This window comes from Delphinus delphis, chromosome 4, assembly GCF_949987515.2.
Source record: "Delphinus delphis chromosome 4, mDelDel1.2, whole genome shotgun sequence".
NCBI lineage: Eukaryota > Metazoa > Chordata > Mammalia > Artiodactyla > Delphinidae > Delphinus > Delphinus delphis.
This window is the reverse complement of record NC_082686.1, coordinates 111,170,547-111,186,508: the sequence shown is the minus strand read 5'-3', so window position 1 is coordinate 111,186,508 and position 15,962 is coordinate 111,170,547. Positions and strand designations below refer to the sequence as shown.

The window sequence follows — 15,962 nt, the reverse complement described above, 5'->3', positions numbered from 1 at the left end:
GGGGACACGAGTTCGTGCCCCGGTCCGGGAAGATCCCACATGCCGCGGAGCGGCTGGGCCCGTGAGCCATGGCTGCTGAGCCTGCGCGTCCGGAGCCTGTGCTCCGCAACAGTGAGAGGCTCGCATACCGCAAAAAATAAATAAATAAATAAATAAAAATACTACATGGACTCAAAATAAATATTAGTGAAAAGAAGCCTAAGTAGCCAATAGGCAGAAGAAGAATCACCCTTTAAAAAGGTTTCTTTGACAAAGTCTCAGAAGAATTATACACTGTATACAGATTACTGCCCTCTATCTCTCCAGCTGGTCTGGCATCCTTAGCCATGACATGAAAGTAGTTAGTATATAAAACCCTTAAATGGGATAAGGGTTAAATGTCAGTATCTGGCAAGTACAAGAGAATAGAAATGGTCAAATTCCAGTTTAAGAGCTTTTCAAGAGTCTTTTCATCCTACCAAGTGATTCAAGAATTAACTCCCCAATTTGTCAGCACAGCTTCTTTTCCAAAGTACACCTCACAGGACTAATGGGGTGCCCTCAAATTTCCTATCAAGTTTAAGAGAGGTGTAAATCAAAGCATTTACTCTGACAAAAAGCAATGTTTTCCCGGAGTCACAAAGGCCAACAAGAAGAACAGCTCTTTGACTGCTCCTTCTGCTCCGGATGAACTTCCAGAACACTGTGGAATAGAGAAAAACAACCAAAATTATGCCTTGATTATCAACAATATGCATGTATGGTTGGGCTGTGGGAAATTAAGTCTACCACAGAACACTTCATTCACCTGGAACTTACCTCCATTGTTATTACCACCATTATAATCATTATTGTTTTAGGGACTCCGCTGAGTGCCTAACACTAACAACTGTCAATTTTTTTGCATCTGCAGCCCCTACACCGACGATGTACTCTTCAAGCGCAATCTTGCTCATTAGCTTTGTATCCCCAGCGCCCAGTTCGCAAACATAGGATGCTCAAACTTGGAACGACGACCATTGGAGTCTTCGTAGCAAGAGCAATGAAAGGGAGAGAACCGCGCGCTCACGCAGAACAGGGGCTAGTAACGCTGCGCTGCTCCTGCTGCTTCAGACAGGAGGGCAGGTTGGTATAAGGGGTGAGTCCCCCTCTCTAGACGCCCCCCCGGTGCCATGTCCGTTCCGCGTCCGCGGTCTGCACAAGCCCAGTCCAAGCTCGGATCCCCGCCAGCCCTGCACCCGCCATATCTACCGACCGCCTCTTTACCCAGCGTCAGCAGCACCGCGACGAGCGCCACCACGACTGACAGCAGCGTCGGGTCCCTCTGCCACAGTTCCTGCCGCAAGGAGTCCAGGTAGAGCTGGAAGGCGCCTCCGACACTGCCGCCGTTCCCCATCCGCCGGGAGTCCGCGGAAGCCATGGCTGAGATCTTGCTACCCGGCACCGCAAAAGCAACGTGGCCCTCGGCTCTGCGCAGGCGTCCGAAGCGGAGCATCACGGGAGTGGTAGTTCCTAGGTTATATTTCCTCCTTCGGAGGCCGGGACCCCGAAGGTCCTGATGGTAGTTGTAGTTCTCTTGGACACTGCACTCCTGCCGAAAAGACTGAGCTGCCAGACACAAGTATGAGCTACACGCTCATCCTTTAAGATATGAGTCAGATGTCGCCGCTCTCTTCATGGTTGTTGACAAAATGATGGATGAATAAAATAAATGGCTCAAGAAATCTCTGCTGAAGATTTCTAGTCGCTCCCTTCGTGAGGTGAGGTGTCTTGTGAGGAACTCAAGCATTACACAAATATTTCATCGGAAAATCACGTGGCAGGAGGTGTGACCGAAGATGTAAGGTGCGGTATGGGAATGCAGAAAGGGGCGCCTAGTCCACATGGGTTCAGAGAAAAGCTCCCGGAGGAAAACGACAGGAACTGAGCCATGAAGGATGAGTTACCCTCTGCAGGTGAAACAGGAGAAAGGGTGCTCTGTGCAGAAGAAAAGAGCAATTCAGTGTCCCTACACTGTAAATCCAGGGCTGCAACTGAGATACCTACGTTAAGGGAAGCAGCCAGAAAAGTCAATGGGACGGGCAGAGCCTGCTGAAAACTGTCACTCCTGCCCTAAGGGGGCAGCCACCACTCTGCCAGGCAGGTATGTGGGAGCAAGGTGGCCAGTTCTTCAGTTTTTCAAGAGAAGCCAGAAAGAAAGGTTTTTAAGAGAAATTTTCCACTTTTTAAATTTCAGCAAGTAATGAAAACTTGTAGCCCAAATAAAACACCTCATAGGGTCAGAAGTAGCCGGCCTAGGGGCTGTCAGTTTGCAGTCTCTGTCACTAAGCAGGTGTCATTTCAGCAGAAGTGGCAGGAGATGAAGCAGGAAATGTTGGCAAAAACCAGACGTGAAGGGACCGTGTGCTATGCTGAGGAACCTAGACTTTATCTAGAGTGCAGTAAGAAGTTTCAGTTGAGAGTGAAATAGATGACTGGCAGATCAATGGAGAACTATGGTTTGAGAGAGAAAAGACTGGAGGCAGGGAGACCAGCTGGGGCTGTTGCAGTGTTTTGGCAAATGATGCACAGGGAAATGTGGAAAGTGGAAAGGAGGGCACAGACATGAGAGATATTTAGAAGGAAAATATATAGGATTTAGTGATTAATTGGATAAGCTGAGTTAAGGAGAAGGAGAGCTATCAAGACTGCATCTGAAGCACTTGGTGTGTGTTGCTGGGAAGATCAAAGTGCTTAACGCGAATCAGAGAACTCAGTTGAAGGGTCTTTGGAGCTGGGGACATAGCCAGGATGAAAACTGCCTCTCTTTTGTGTATATGGAGTTACCAGTGCCTCTGGGAAGTCTGAAATCGTATATCAAGCAGGTGATACCGTAAACAAATGTGAAGTCAGCAATAGGTGCTAGATTTTCATTTGGAAGTCATATGTAAACAAGTGGTCATTAAATTGTGGAGAGCATGAGGAATGAGGAGGAGAGGGAACCCCACAAAGAAGCTTGAGAAGGGAGGGTCAGCGACACAGGAGTAAAACCTGTCCTGGAATTGGCTAGCAGCATCTCTGCAGCAGAGGTTGAAGGCTTGAGTGAAAAGTGAGCTCAGGGGGAACAGCGGGGAGGGGCGGGGGGAGACAAGGTAATGAGGATAATTGCTCACATTAATGAGTGGTTGCTAGAGCCAGGCATTGTTCTAAATACTTTAAATTTATTAATTTGTTTAATCCTCACAATGACCCATTATCCCAATTTACAGAGGGAAAACTGGGACAGGGATTGAGTAACCTACCCACCGATTCCAGGCAGTCGGGCTCCTTTATGCTTGACTATATGCTCTAACACAGTAAAATTCATTTTCCAGGCATTTCATTGATAAAGGTAGGCAACAGGGACTCCAGATTAAGGAAGGATGTTTAGGATGGGAGGTTAAATTTAGTAAACCAACTTCTATATTTTAAATTAGCATTATGAATTAAAACTGTCAGAACTGACAGTAATCTTACCACATTCTATTTCTTTTCTTTCTTATGGTCTTGATCCCTGCTCTGTATCCACCACCCAACACACACACACACACACACACACACACACACACACACACACACACACACACACACAGTTCCTTTATAATAACTTCTGTTAGGGACTAAAAATGCAGGGAAGGAGGAAGGGCCAGGCAGGGAGAACACCTACCAGAAATGTCCTCAGTGTATAGGGATTTTTAGTCAGAGCTACGTGAGTGAACAAGTGCCGTGTTGGTGGTGAAATTTGGGGATGAGGAAGCAGGGCTTTGATAAGACATGGTCCTGCTGTTTTTCAATTTGTTTCCTGCGTATTATGAAGGCAGAAGAAATGTGCACACCTTCCACCCGTCTTAGAAGGTGGTGCTGCCATTCTCAGTAATGAGAGCAGGAGAGAATGGCGTCGGAGGCTTCCTGTCCTCTCTCGTCTCCGCCTCAGGGACTCCGCAGTCTCCCAGGGGCTCTGTGGGGATGGATGTCAAGGAAGGACGTGCAGACACTGACTGCTGCTGGCTGAAAGTGCTCTGCTGCCTGATTCTAACAGCAGATGGAGAGTTACAACAAAACCAACATAGACAATTTTTTCTTCTCTTCCATTAATTAAAATGTCTCATTCACTGGACGCATTTTTCTCTCCTGTTCCCAGCAGCTCCAAATCACAATGGAACCTATCTCAGACTCAAGGACACCAATCATGTGATTCCCCTACTCTGGCTTATCTCTTTAACTCTGTTTCTTTGAAAAAATGGAGGATTTTTAAAAAAAGAATTAAAATGAGACATTTATTATATTAAAAACTCAATATAATAATGAAAGATCAAAGAAGAAAAACACAAATCACCTTAGTTTTTATACCAATAGTATCTGGTGAACATGATTTCAGACATTGTACAGATATACTGACAAGAAGGCAGTCTAGAGGGAGGAATAAATAAAAAATAGACAGAAATTATTTTCAGAGACTATAATATGCCTTGCTGTGTTCACAGTCCCTAGAACAGTGCCTGGATCATGGTAGGTACTCAGCGCATTGTTGATAAAATTAGATTTGTTGGCTCATTGCAATAAGACAGACCACACGCCAGAGGAATGGTGGGACATCTCACCAAACAAAGGAAAAGAAAGAATTATTATAGGATTTGAGGTGAGGGTGGAGTTTAGGTGGATATTACATAAAGCAGAGTGTTGCTAGACTCAAAGCAAAGCAGGGCTGTATGTAAAAAGGTAAACATCAGGTCTGGTCCGCAAAGTGGACCCAGGGTCTGTTTCCTTGGTTACTAGAAAGTTGAGAGATGTGGACTGTTGTGTTCAGAACCCCCTACCTGCAGCTGTTCCCCAAAGTGTATAGGAGTTAGGAAACAAAGGGGCAAACTGAAGAGTTGTTTAGAAGGCAAAATCAGCAGAACTTGCTGACATTGGATGTGGAATGAGGGGAAAGAGTGAATTGAAATTTGACTCCTCAGTTTATGACTCCTGTGAGTGGGTAGCAGACCATGTCTTTACCCAGTATGAAATATATGGAAACAATAGTTGGATTAGGGAAGCAGGAGAGGGAAGGGGTAAGATGATCACCTCACTTTTCTTTCTGTTGGGCTTCCGATTGCTGTGCGAACTCTACCGTATAGATGCACAGGCAGGGGGAGGTGTGAGTGTGGGATGCTGGAAGCAGGGGTGAGCACAATAGATGTAGATGCCCAGGAGTCATTCTCATTGCTTACGGAGGGCCTGGAAAAGCACTGGATCAAGAGAAGAACCCCGGGAAGATTACCCTACTTTTCAGAACTGGTAGGATGAGCCCACAGTAAGACCACAAGAGGACAGAGAGGTAGGAACCAAAGCGAAGAGCTGCTGTGTCAGAGAAACTGGGAGAGGGTTCCAAGGAAGGGTGAGTGGTCAGCCATATCAAGTTAGTAAACAGACTCAAGGATGAAAGAACAAGTTGGTTTTCACAGCTAGCAGGTGGGTGGTAACCTTGACCCGAGTAGCTGCAGGGATGTGAGTGGAGCAGAAGACTGATTTCCCTGTGTTCAGCCATTAATAACCAGTGAGGGGTGGGAAGAATAAGGCTCCACCTTTCAGGAGCTCCACTAAGAATGGGAGGAGACAGGGCAGTGACTGCCATGGGAGGCGGGGTCAAGCTATGATTTTTAGCAAGAAGAGTTTCCAGTGATTCACTTTTCCAAGCAGTAAGAGTCAGGACTTCACGTATACCTGATGAAATTTATGGAAAATATTTTAAATGTGTAAATCGTCTATATTCTTTTTCTGTACTGCCTTGAACGCTCCATCTCAATACTTACTCTGCATCCTCCTTCCTCCCCCTTCCCCAGCAACACACACACACACACACACACACACACAACACACACACAGCCTTATACACTTGATTATATTATAATGACCATGCAGACCCCTTTTAGAAAGAATTCCTACTTGGACTGTACCCAGGAGGTATGGCTATGGGAAAGAGCAAATGAATCTCGAGCTCTGAAGGAAGGGCTAGTTGCACATGTATTTAGTCCTTCCAGACCAAACATTTAGGGAAAAAATGAAGTTTTTAAAAGATAAAACCAATAATAACTTTTATTTTTATTTTGTCCCGCAGAGGTGCCACCACCAAACTGAAGGCAACCAAACCACTCAGACCAGCAAAACCAGGGGAAGCTTATGGGTCCGGTGAGCTCCCATCTCCATCAGGTGGTGGCCTCACTCTTGGATTTTAAGGTCTGTGGAAACTGCAGGCTTCCAGGAGTTCTGTGGGGACAGAGCAGAGGGGTAGGGCAGTTAATATCTACCTATATTTGTTTTCTGTTAAGTGAATCAACAGTTAAGCCTGATACAAAAGTGCTCAGACCCGTTGCCCTGCTCTTCTGATGGGTGGACCTGGCCGTTCTCCTAGTGGCCTCCTCCTCCTGCCTGCACAGCTCCTGTGCCTACAGTGGGCAGTGTCTCACACCAAGAATGGTAACAGGATTTCCCTGCCCTACATCATCCCCCATCTTGTGTCTTACGGGCAGGGCTCACACGCCTGAGTCCATGTGGCTGGAACGAGCCTGGGAGGACTGTCCTCTCTGACCCAAGTGAGGAACTAACATAATGAGATGCACTAAGCACCCAGCACGTGCCAGTTTCCGTCCTGGGAGCTGGGGATGGAGCAGGGTACAGCAGGGACAGAGTCTTCACCCCCTCACAGACTATATAGGTTAGGTAAATACAACCTGGGTACTCAGAACAGTGGCCATGGATCCTTCCTTATACCAGAATTATGTGGGCAGCTGTTTAAATGCAGAAACCCTGGACCTGGCACAGACTTGCTGAATCAGTATCCCCAGGACCTGGGAATCAGTATCTTAAGGACTGTGGCTTATGGACCTGCACTCTGCAGTTGAAGAATAACCTCCCTATAGCTACATGGTATTCTCCCACATCTTCCAAATGATTCCAAGTCATTAAATGATGTCCAACATAGCTATAGTACAAAGGTGTGTTTTACTGTATTCTAGTTCTTAGAAAACTGGTGTTCTAGATAAGTACAGGCATACCTCATTTTATTGTGCTTCGCTTTATTGCACTTCACAGATGTTGTGTTTTTTACAAATTGAAGGTTTGTGGTAACCCTGCATCAAGCAAGTCTACTGGCGCCATTTTCCCAATAACATTTGCTAACTTCATGTCTCTGTGTCACATTTTGGTAATTTTTGAAATATTTCAGACTTTTTCATTATTATTATATATTTGTTATGGTGATCTGTGGTCAGTAATCCTTGGTGTTACTATTATTAATTGTTTTGGGGCACCACAAGCCATGCCCATTAACATGGCAAACTTAATCGATAAATGTTGTGTGTGTTCTGACTGCTCCACCAGCACAACAATATTGAAATTAGGCCGGTTAATAACCCTACACTGGCCTCTAAATGTTCAAGTGAAAGGAAGAGTTGCACATCTCTCACTTTAAATCAAAAGCTAGATGTGATTAAGCTTAGTGAGGAAGGCCTGTCCAAAGACAAGCTGGGCGTCTTGTGCCAAACAGTTAGCCAAGTTGTGGACACAAAGGAAGAGTTCTTGAAGGAAGTTAAAAGTGCTGCTCCAGTGGACACAGAAATGATAAGAAACAGCCTTATTCCTGATATGGAGAAAGTTTTAATGGCCTAGATAAAGGATCAAACCAGCCACAACATTCCCTTAAGCTAAAGCCTAATCCAGAGAAAGGCCCTAACTCTCTTCAGTTCTGTGAAGGCTGAGAGAGGTGAGGAAGCTGCAGGAGAAATGTCTGAAGCCAGCAGAGGTTGGTTCATGAGGTTTAAGGAAAGAAGCCATCTCCAGAACATAAAAGTGCAAAGTGAAGCAGCAAGTGCTGATGTAGAAGCTACAGCAAGTTACACAGAGACCTACCTAAGATAGTTAATGAAGGTGGCTACACTAAACAACAGATTTTCCATGTAGACAAAACAGCCTTCTATTGCAAGAAGATGCCATCTAGGACTTTCATAGCTAGAGAGGAGAAGTCAATGCCTGGCTTCAGAGCTTCAAAGGACAGGCTGACTCTCTTGTTAGGGGCTAATGCAGCTGGTGACTTGAAATTGAAGCCAATGCTCATTTACCATTTCAAAAATCCTAGGGCCCTTAAGAATTATGCTTAGTCTCCTCTGCATATGCTCTATAAAGGGAACAACAAAGCCTGGATGACAGTACATCTGTTTACAATATGGTTTACTGAATATATTAAGCCCACTATTGAGACCTACTGCTCAGAAAAAAAGATTCCTTTCGAAATATGAGTGCTCACTAAAAATGTACATGGTAACCCAAGAGCTCTGATGGAGATGTACAAGATTAATGTTGTTTTCATGCCTGCTAACACAACATCCATTCTGCAGCCCATGGATCAAGGAGTCATTCTGACTCTCAAGTCTCGTTATGAAAGAAATATATTCCATAAGGCTATAGCTGCCATAGATAGTGATTCCTCTGGTGGGTCTGGGCAAAGTCAAATGAAAACCTTCTGGAAAGGATTCCTCATTCTAGATGCCATTAAGAATATTTTTGATTCATGGAGAAAGGTCAAAATATCATCATGAACAGGAATTTGAGAGAAGTTGATTCCAATCCTCATAGGTGACTATAAGGGGTTCAAGACTTCAGTGGAGGAAGTAACTGCAGATGTGGTGGAAATAGCAAGAGACCTAGAATTAGAAGAGGAACCTGAAGATGTGACTGACTTGCTGCAATCTCATGATAAAACTTTAATGAATAAGGAGTTGCTTCTCATGGATGAGCAAAGAGAGTGGTTTCTTGGGATGAAAGCTACTCATGGTGAAGATGCTGTGAAGATTGTTGAAATGACAACGAAGGATTTAGAATATTATATAAACTTAGTTGATAAACTAACGGCAGGGCTTGAGAGGATGGAACTCCAATTTTGAAAGAAGTTCTGCTGCGGGTAAAATGCTGTCAAACAGCATTGCATGCTACAGAGAAATCCTTCATAAAAGAAGAGTCAATTGATGGGGCAAACTTAATTGTCGTCTTATTTTAAGAAATTGCCAGAGTCACCTCAGCCTTCAGCAACCACCACCCTGATCAGTCAGCAGCCATCACCACTGAGGGGAGACCCTCCACCAGCAAGGAGATTATGACTTGCTGAAGGCTCAGATGATGGTTAGCATTTTTTGGCAATAAAGTATTTTTTAATTAAGGTACGTACCTTGTTAGACACTTTTTACACATAATGCTATTGCACACTTTATACTGTAGTATAAACATAACTTTTATGTGCACTGGAAAACCAAAAACTTCATATGTCTTGCTTTATTGCAATATTCCTTTATTGCAATAGTCTGAAACTGAATCTGCAATATCTCCGAGGTATGCCTGTGGTGTGTATGGCAACTTTAGAGTTACTGGAACTTATCATTGTTCAAGCTTTCAGGAGCAGCACCATGTAAAAGAACTCTCTGCAATGCTGGAAATGTTCTCTTTGCTCATCTGTGTGGAGACACATGTATCTATTGAGCACTTGAATTATGGCTAGTGTTACTGAGGAGCTAAATTTAAAATTTTGTTTAATACTAATACAAGTTTAAATACCCACATGTAGCTAGAGGCTACCATCTTGAACAAGGCAGCACTGTATAAAAAGCTGTTTAGAGCAGAGTAATTGGCATGGGCACATAACTCTCTTCCTTTTCTTAGTAATAGCATGGAATTCTGTATGTCCTGGCAGTCACTACCTCAGTGCCTTCAGCCGGTGCCCCCTTACAATCAGCCCATGCAAGTTAGCCTTTCATTCATGCTGGGATTGCATTGTTCCCTCAGCATTTCATCCTGTCTGTTGGTCATCTCCTGGGGACTGCAGCCCGCTCCTCCTTTTGTATCCAGCACCCAGAACCCCGCACATGTTCGTTTTGCAGATTCCCCAATGCTGTTCCTCTTACTCACTTGAGGTTGAGCATTGTCTCAGGTTAGCCACAGCTGTGACATACTCAGTTCCTAAGTAGGTTTCATACGTTGTTGCGTTCGGAAGTGCAGCCAAACATTTAGTGTCACTCCTAAACAGAAGGTCCTTGTTTTCTGAGTCGAACAAACAAAAACTGTTCGGGCAGTTATTTCCATTTTTTCCAAATTGAGCCTGTCAAATGGACAGAAAGTGCATGAGGACCTGTGGCAAAGAGCTGCTGGGAGCACATGGATGGGATGGAGGAGACTGGAAGCTGGGAACCAGCCCTGGGAAGAAAGGGAAGCTGCAGAGGATGCCTCAGGATCTTTCCACATCCATCACCTGGCATTCATACAATTATGGACCACAAATCTGTACTTCCATGAGGCCCCAAAGTCCTCTGTAGGGTCTTTCCTGGTCCCATCTCCTTGGGGAAGTCCCTGCCTCCTGCCCACTGCTGACTTCTCTGATCTCTCTTCCTCACTTTGTTGGCCATGGTCTTGGGGGTGGCTTCCAGGAAATGAGAGGGAAGAAGCATATCCCTTTTAAGTATTATTGTCAAAGAAAATATTAAATATGAGCAACCCAGTGAGGAGTAGTACAGGTAGCTGTTAAAAGTTCATATCTGACTTTTAAGTTCATATGAACTTAAAAGTTCATCTTTGATCCTATCTTGATAAGAGGCTCAACTCCTCCAGGCCTTCTAAGATTGTAAGTGAAATAATGATTACAGAACATTTAGCATTCCATCTAGCACTTAGGAAATGTCCATTAAATACTAATTATTAGTACCATTTACCTTCAGAGGACTCACAAAGGGAGCTATCTTAATTTTTAAAAGAAGAAAACCAATGGTGGATCATTAATTTTTAAAAGAAGAAAACCAATGGTGGATCAACAGACAGGAAGCTGTCACTGAGGGGAGGGTGGTGTTTGTGGGTGGAGGGGTCTTTAGGATTAAAATACTCAGGCAGTCTCTCTCCCCACAAGGCCAGCCCTGGGTTGGTTGTTTTCCCCAGAGGACAAGTTCCCTCAGGGTAGGTTCCTGGGTTCTGCTGCCTGTTGGAATGGTTCTTAGTATGCCTAAGCAAGAGAAACACAGTCCACATTTCATGACTTGTATCTAGAAGGGCTGGGAAATAGGATCAGTCACCTTCATTTTAAAAAAGGCAGAAGTGGGGAAAATGAGGGTACCACAGAGCAAGATCAGCGTCGAGCTGCAAGGCAGGTACTTGGACCCTGGGAAACATGCATCAGATGGGGTCTGATCTCTAGTGAGCAGAGCGAGGCCTGGGAGATCCAGTTCCACAGTCCATGCCCTCCCAGTTCTAACTTCCAGGAAAAGAATGCTGGGGTAGGGCTGGGACTCAGCTGGGAAATCCCCAAATAATCCACACGCACCCAGGAAGAAAGGGTTGGAGGCCCTGTCTGTGCCACCATACCTGCTGTTTTTCTAATATTCTGCGAACACAAGCTGCCTTATCTTCCCGTGAGACCACAGCATGATTCGGGGCTCGGGCCAGGTGGCAATCAATAGCATCCTTCACAGGCTTCCTGCTTCCGTCGGTGCACAGCAGCTCAAAATCTTCCTCCTTCAGTGTTTTTGCCCACTCTTCAGGGTTGTTTCCTGGGTACAGAAAAGGTGGGTCAGCCACAGTTTTGATCAAGGCACACCTCACTGGGGAGATGTGACCAACCCACTGGCGTGTGGAGGGCCTGGACCCAGTGGCCAGCAGGGGTTACAGTAATGTGGAGAGGAAGAGAGTTACCAGGAATTCCCAGAGACCACTCCATTCAATCTGCCCACCCAGCCAGGGGAGGGGGAACCACATTCTATGGATGATGTTCAAAATGATCTTCATTTCTTCTAAATTCCAAAGCATTTGGATCTCCTGCTCCAGTGTAGAAAGAATGTGACCCTCTAAGCAGGTTTGTGCTGTACCATCTGGCACTAGCAAGCAAAAGAACTTTCCCCAGAGGCCCTTTTGGAAGGGCCAAAGATTTCACTTTTATGAGTGAAATCTGGCTCACTCGTTCTAGTTCTATGTGGAATGCCTGCATGCCTCTGTGCATACAGGTCCATATCCTGTTCTCAGCCCCTTGCTTCATCTTTTCTGTATTCTCTCCGAAAAAAGAACATCTCACCTATTCTCAAGGCTTAAGCTCCTTCCTCCTAAGGCAATTCTCAAATAAGTTTTCCTGGTTTTTGCTTCTCTCCTAAAATACAGGATTGCAGTCTTTTGCTTAATTTAATTTTCTCATTTAATTGAAAAATTAATATATGAATGCAGTATTTTAAAAGTTTAAATTTATACGGAGAGCAAAAATATCCCTTTTCCTACACTCTCCAAAGGTACGCTTTTGGTTTTTATAGAAAACTCCAAATTGCCTGCCTTTCCTCCCACCAGTACCTGCACATATCTTTGCTCACCTTTTAACATTTCTCCTTTCTTTTCTTACCCATCCCTCCAACTCAACACCTTCCAAGTGAAATCCATCCTTATTCTCTCCAAACCCATTCTGTTCTACTTAGTACTTTAAGCATTTATTCAGTACCATGTCCTCAGCCTTCTGCAAGACACAGTCTTATTGGAGGGGGGAAATAGCACACATACCAAAATCAAAAATGCAGGGCACAGATAATAACATTTTGTATTTTGTGTAACACTCTCTAAACGCTGTGTGAGCTAGGGAACCAGCACAGCGAGAGCACATTAACTCAGGAAGGCAAGTTTTCAGGTGTGTCCTGTAACATGTGTAGGCCTGAGAGGAGGAGAGAGGAACGCTTCTCTGTGAGGGGATGGAGGGCTCCAGCAAGACTCACGGACAGGTACGCGCCCGGTGTTCCTATTGGGTGGAGGATAGCCCCACTGGAACAGAGTCTTGGGCAGTCAGGCTAAACATGCTCAGATCCTCAAGGCCCTGAGTGTGGGATGGAGTGTGGCACTTAGGTAGGAAGAAAAGTGGGTCTATGAGAACTTATGAATGGAAATCAGTGTTAATGTGTGAGCCTGAAATAGGACAACTAGGAAAAATGAGATGGGAGGTGATTTGGTCTGGGTTAGGAGCAGTGGGCATCTAGAAGGGCATGATAAAAAATTTTCTTTCCACTACAAATAATGCTTGTTTACTGCAGCTAATTTGTAAAGTGCTACATAGTTTAAGGAAGAAGACTTTGAAACCCAGTATAATCCCACAGCATTCACCTTCAGCATTGGTGCATTACTTCTAGTCTCTTTTCTAGACTCGTATGATATGCAGACACATATCTATATAATTAGATCATACAGTCTCTATGCCTTCGTATCCTGGTTCTTCCATATCACAACATACCATAGAATTTAATGAAGACATACATATTCCGAAGAAACAAAAAACATACTGACTGAAAAATTAATCTAGGCTCGACTGGCAGGGCATATAATAAAGACCTCCATGGGGACAGAGGCTGTGTGAAGAGGACTGGGTTTTGAGAGAAGTATGAGGAGTTTGGATTTATACAGGTTGAGGTTGCAGTGCCAGTGTACTTTGTACATAAAAATGACCACAGGGCAAACAGAGATCTTGGGATGTTATTTAGATGGGAGGTGGGCCTCCTCTATAAATTCCCCTCAGGAGGTAAGGCTTTTGGAGTCTTTGCAAAGAGAGTTGCGGCCTCGAGAGGGGAGCCCTACTTGGAAGGGTACAAAGAGAAATCAAGGGATGACAAAGAACCAGCCTAGGGTAACACTCAGGTAGCAGGAAAAAGGACAGCCCTTAAAGGAAAAAGCAAAAGTAACAGGAGGGAAGAAAGAAAAATTAGCCAAACCAATTATTCCTTCAAGTAAGTACTTAGCAACTTCTGTGTGCCATGTACTATGGTTGGTGTTGGGATGTAAGAAGAGAAAAAAAGAGCTCCCTGTGGCCATAGTTTATTACGGAATGTGATGAATTCAATAATAAGAGCAATATGGACAGAGGATTCTGTTGTGGGATGGAGGTGTGCCATTGGGGAAGGCGTCTTAGAGGAGTTGGTCCTGTACTAGTTCATTCTAAATGAGTTGCTGGAAACATCTGAGGTTGAGTAAAGGGACATGAGGGAAGGAGGGAAGTAATAGCTGCCTGGACTCTAGGTGGGGAATATAAGCAGTTAGTGATAGAGAGTGGGCAGGTGGAATACTCATTCTTACTGACATTTTTAAAATTTTTGTCTTGTTTGTTAATGTCATGGCCATCTAATATTCACCCCCTAGTTTTAGTGCCCATTGATGATCCTTGCTTGAATCAATTATTACTATCTTGGTTGCCAAACGATAGTTTTTTAACTTCATAATTATTTCTGCATCTGTAATTAGCATTCTACAATAAGGAAGACGTTTCCCTTATACTCATTTGTTTAATCAGGATGGACTTATGCGTTCCTATTTTATTCAATGGGTTATCATTTCTTACTACTATTATTATGTCTTTTCAAGCTCAAAATGTCCCAGATTTGGCCAGTGGAGGGCTTTCACAATGGCTCCTATGTGCTTTGATACGTCCCATCTCTCTGAGCTCTTCAGCATGATGTTCCAGGTTCACCTTATACTTTTCCTGCCCCAGCCACAGAATCAGCTATTTTTCCAAGGGGCCTTGGTTCCTTCTATTGGAGAATGGTTCTAGAAGCCAAGGTCTTGGTGCTCATTCCTACAGGGGTGCCACTCTCTGTATGTTTTTCCCAGTGGACCTATAATATATTTACATATATATTGGACCTAGGAATAGTTATAAAGGACCTTTTGGGGACAACTCACAGAATTTGAATAGGGACTGTGGACGTGATGAGTATTAAATCCATGTTAGTATAAATTTCCTGATCTTCCTAATTGTAATGTAGGTATGTGAGAGAAAGTCCTGGTTCTTAGGAAATGTGCACTGAAGTATTTAGGGGAAAGGAGGCACAGTGCCTGCACCTGTAGGAAGGTTCCTGGGAGAGACTCAGGGCCACTGGGAAGCCCATGGTCCTTACCATTCTGCCTATCCAAGCAAACACTTCTCTCTTCACCGAACAAACAGGTTGAGAATCAGAGCTCTGGACCCTGACAGTGTCCATAACACTTCCACAAAGACATCCTGGACACAAGTGAACCAGCGACCCTGATTTATGGGGACAAAGGTTATGCACGTACCACCAGTGTTCTCTGTGACAGTCTGGGCCTTCACAAAGGCTACGTCTCCCTTCTCAACCAGACACCTGCAGAGTCCCAGACAGGGAGAGAGAAGAAAAGAGGTCAGAGACACATCTGTCATTCAGAAAGGCCACCTTATAGATCCAGGGCTGGCCATCTGATATCAGCAATTGTGATTCCCATTTGATCACTAATCTATTGTCACTGATCTTACATATTACTAATGTAAGTAATAAAAAGAAAACAAAACCTCTGATATGCTTTGTAGTTATGCAATCTCACTTCTACACTCTAAATTCTAAATTCTGGCCCATTTTCCCCAACAGAGCTACATCCATTTCCTAGTTTCAACACAGATATTAGAGGGGCAGTTTTCCCTCAAGGTGATTCCTTACTCACAGTCTCCTTGTAAAATTGTAAACTTGTGGGCTGTGAATTGTTCTTACTCTAACTCACAAGCTGGTTGTACCTGGGAAGTTGGGATAATCTTTGTTTTTCCTTCCCTAGTGAGGATTTTAGTTACAATACCACCATCATTGTGAAGTTGATGGATTCATGAACTGCTAAGTGACACAGGCCCAAGTCAGACAGGATAGTTAAAAACTAACAAGGTCGTAAAGTGCCCAGGTGTCTCTTTAAAAATGATAGAGACTCCATGAGCTAGAAATGTAACCAAAGATGTAGAAGTCATGTACTTTACTTTTGTATTGATATATTTCCATGGTTGTAGGTTCCCCCAGAGGTGAATGGAAGAGCATGAGCCAGATGCTTGACTCCTGTGTTTATTCAATTATGGTAGGGTTTCCTCACCTGGCACTAGTGACATTAGGGGCCAGATAATTCTTTGTTGTAGGGTGCTGTCCTACGCATGTAGGATGTTTAGC

General features: G+C 44.2%; 2 protein-coding genes across 2 annotated transcripts in view; both read right to left on the bottom strand.

Annotated features, from left to right (window-relative positions):
* Positions 1 to 2,335, bottom strand: part of SRPRB (SRP receptor subunit beta) — a 39,613-nt gene extending 37,278 nt beyond the window's left edge. The window contains exons 1-2 of the mRNA XM_060011289.1: positions 1,246 to 2,335; positions 588 to 682 (exon numbers count right to left, since the gene is read on the bottom strand). Of these exons, the coding sequence (XP_059867272.1) occupies positions 588 to 682; positions 1,246 to 1,474 (324 nt within the window). The 5' untranslated portion in view covers positions 1,475 to 2,335. The remainder of the gene's footprint in view (positions 1 to 587; positions 683 to 1,245) is intronic.
* A 3,722-nt stretch (positions 2,336 to 6,057) lies between these two features.
* LOC132425000 (serotransferrin-like) overlaps positions 6,058 to 15,962 on the bottom strand; it is a 31,291-nt gene continuing 21,386 nt past the window's right edge. Inside the window, exons 14-17 of the mRNA XM_060011288.1 lie at positions 15,079 to 15,143; positions 11,374 to 11,558; positions 9,934 to 10,123; positions 6,058 to 6,246 (exon numbers count right to left, since the gene is read on the bottom strand). Of these exons, the coding sequence (XP_059867271.1) occupies positions 6,212 to 6,246; positions 9,934 to 10,123; positions 11,374 to 11,558; positions 15,079 to 15,143 (475 nt within the window). The 3' untranslated portion in view covers positions 6,058 to 6,211. The remainder of the gene's footprint in view (positions 6,247 to 9,933; positions 10,124 to 11,373; positions 11,559 to 15,078; positions 15,144 to 15,962) is intronic.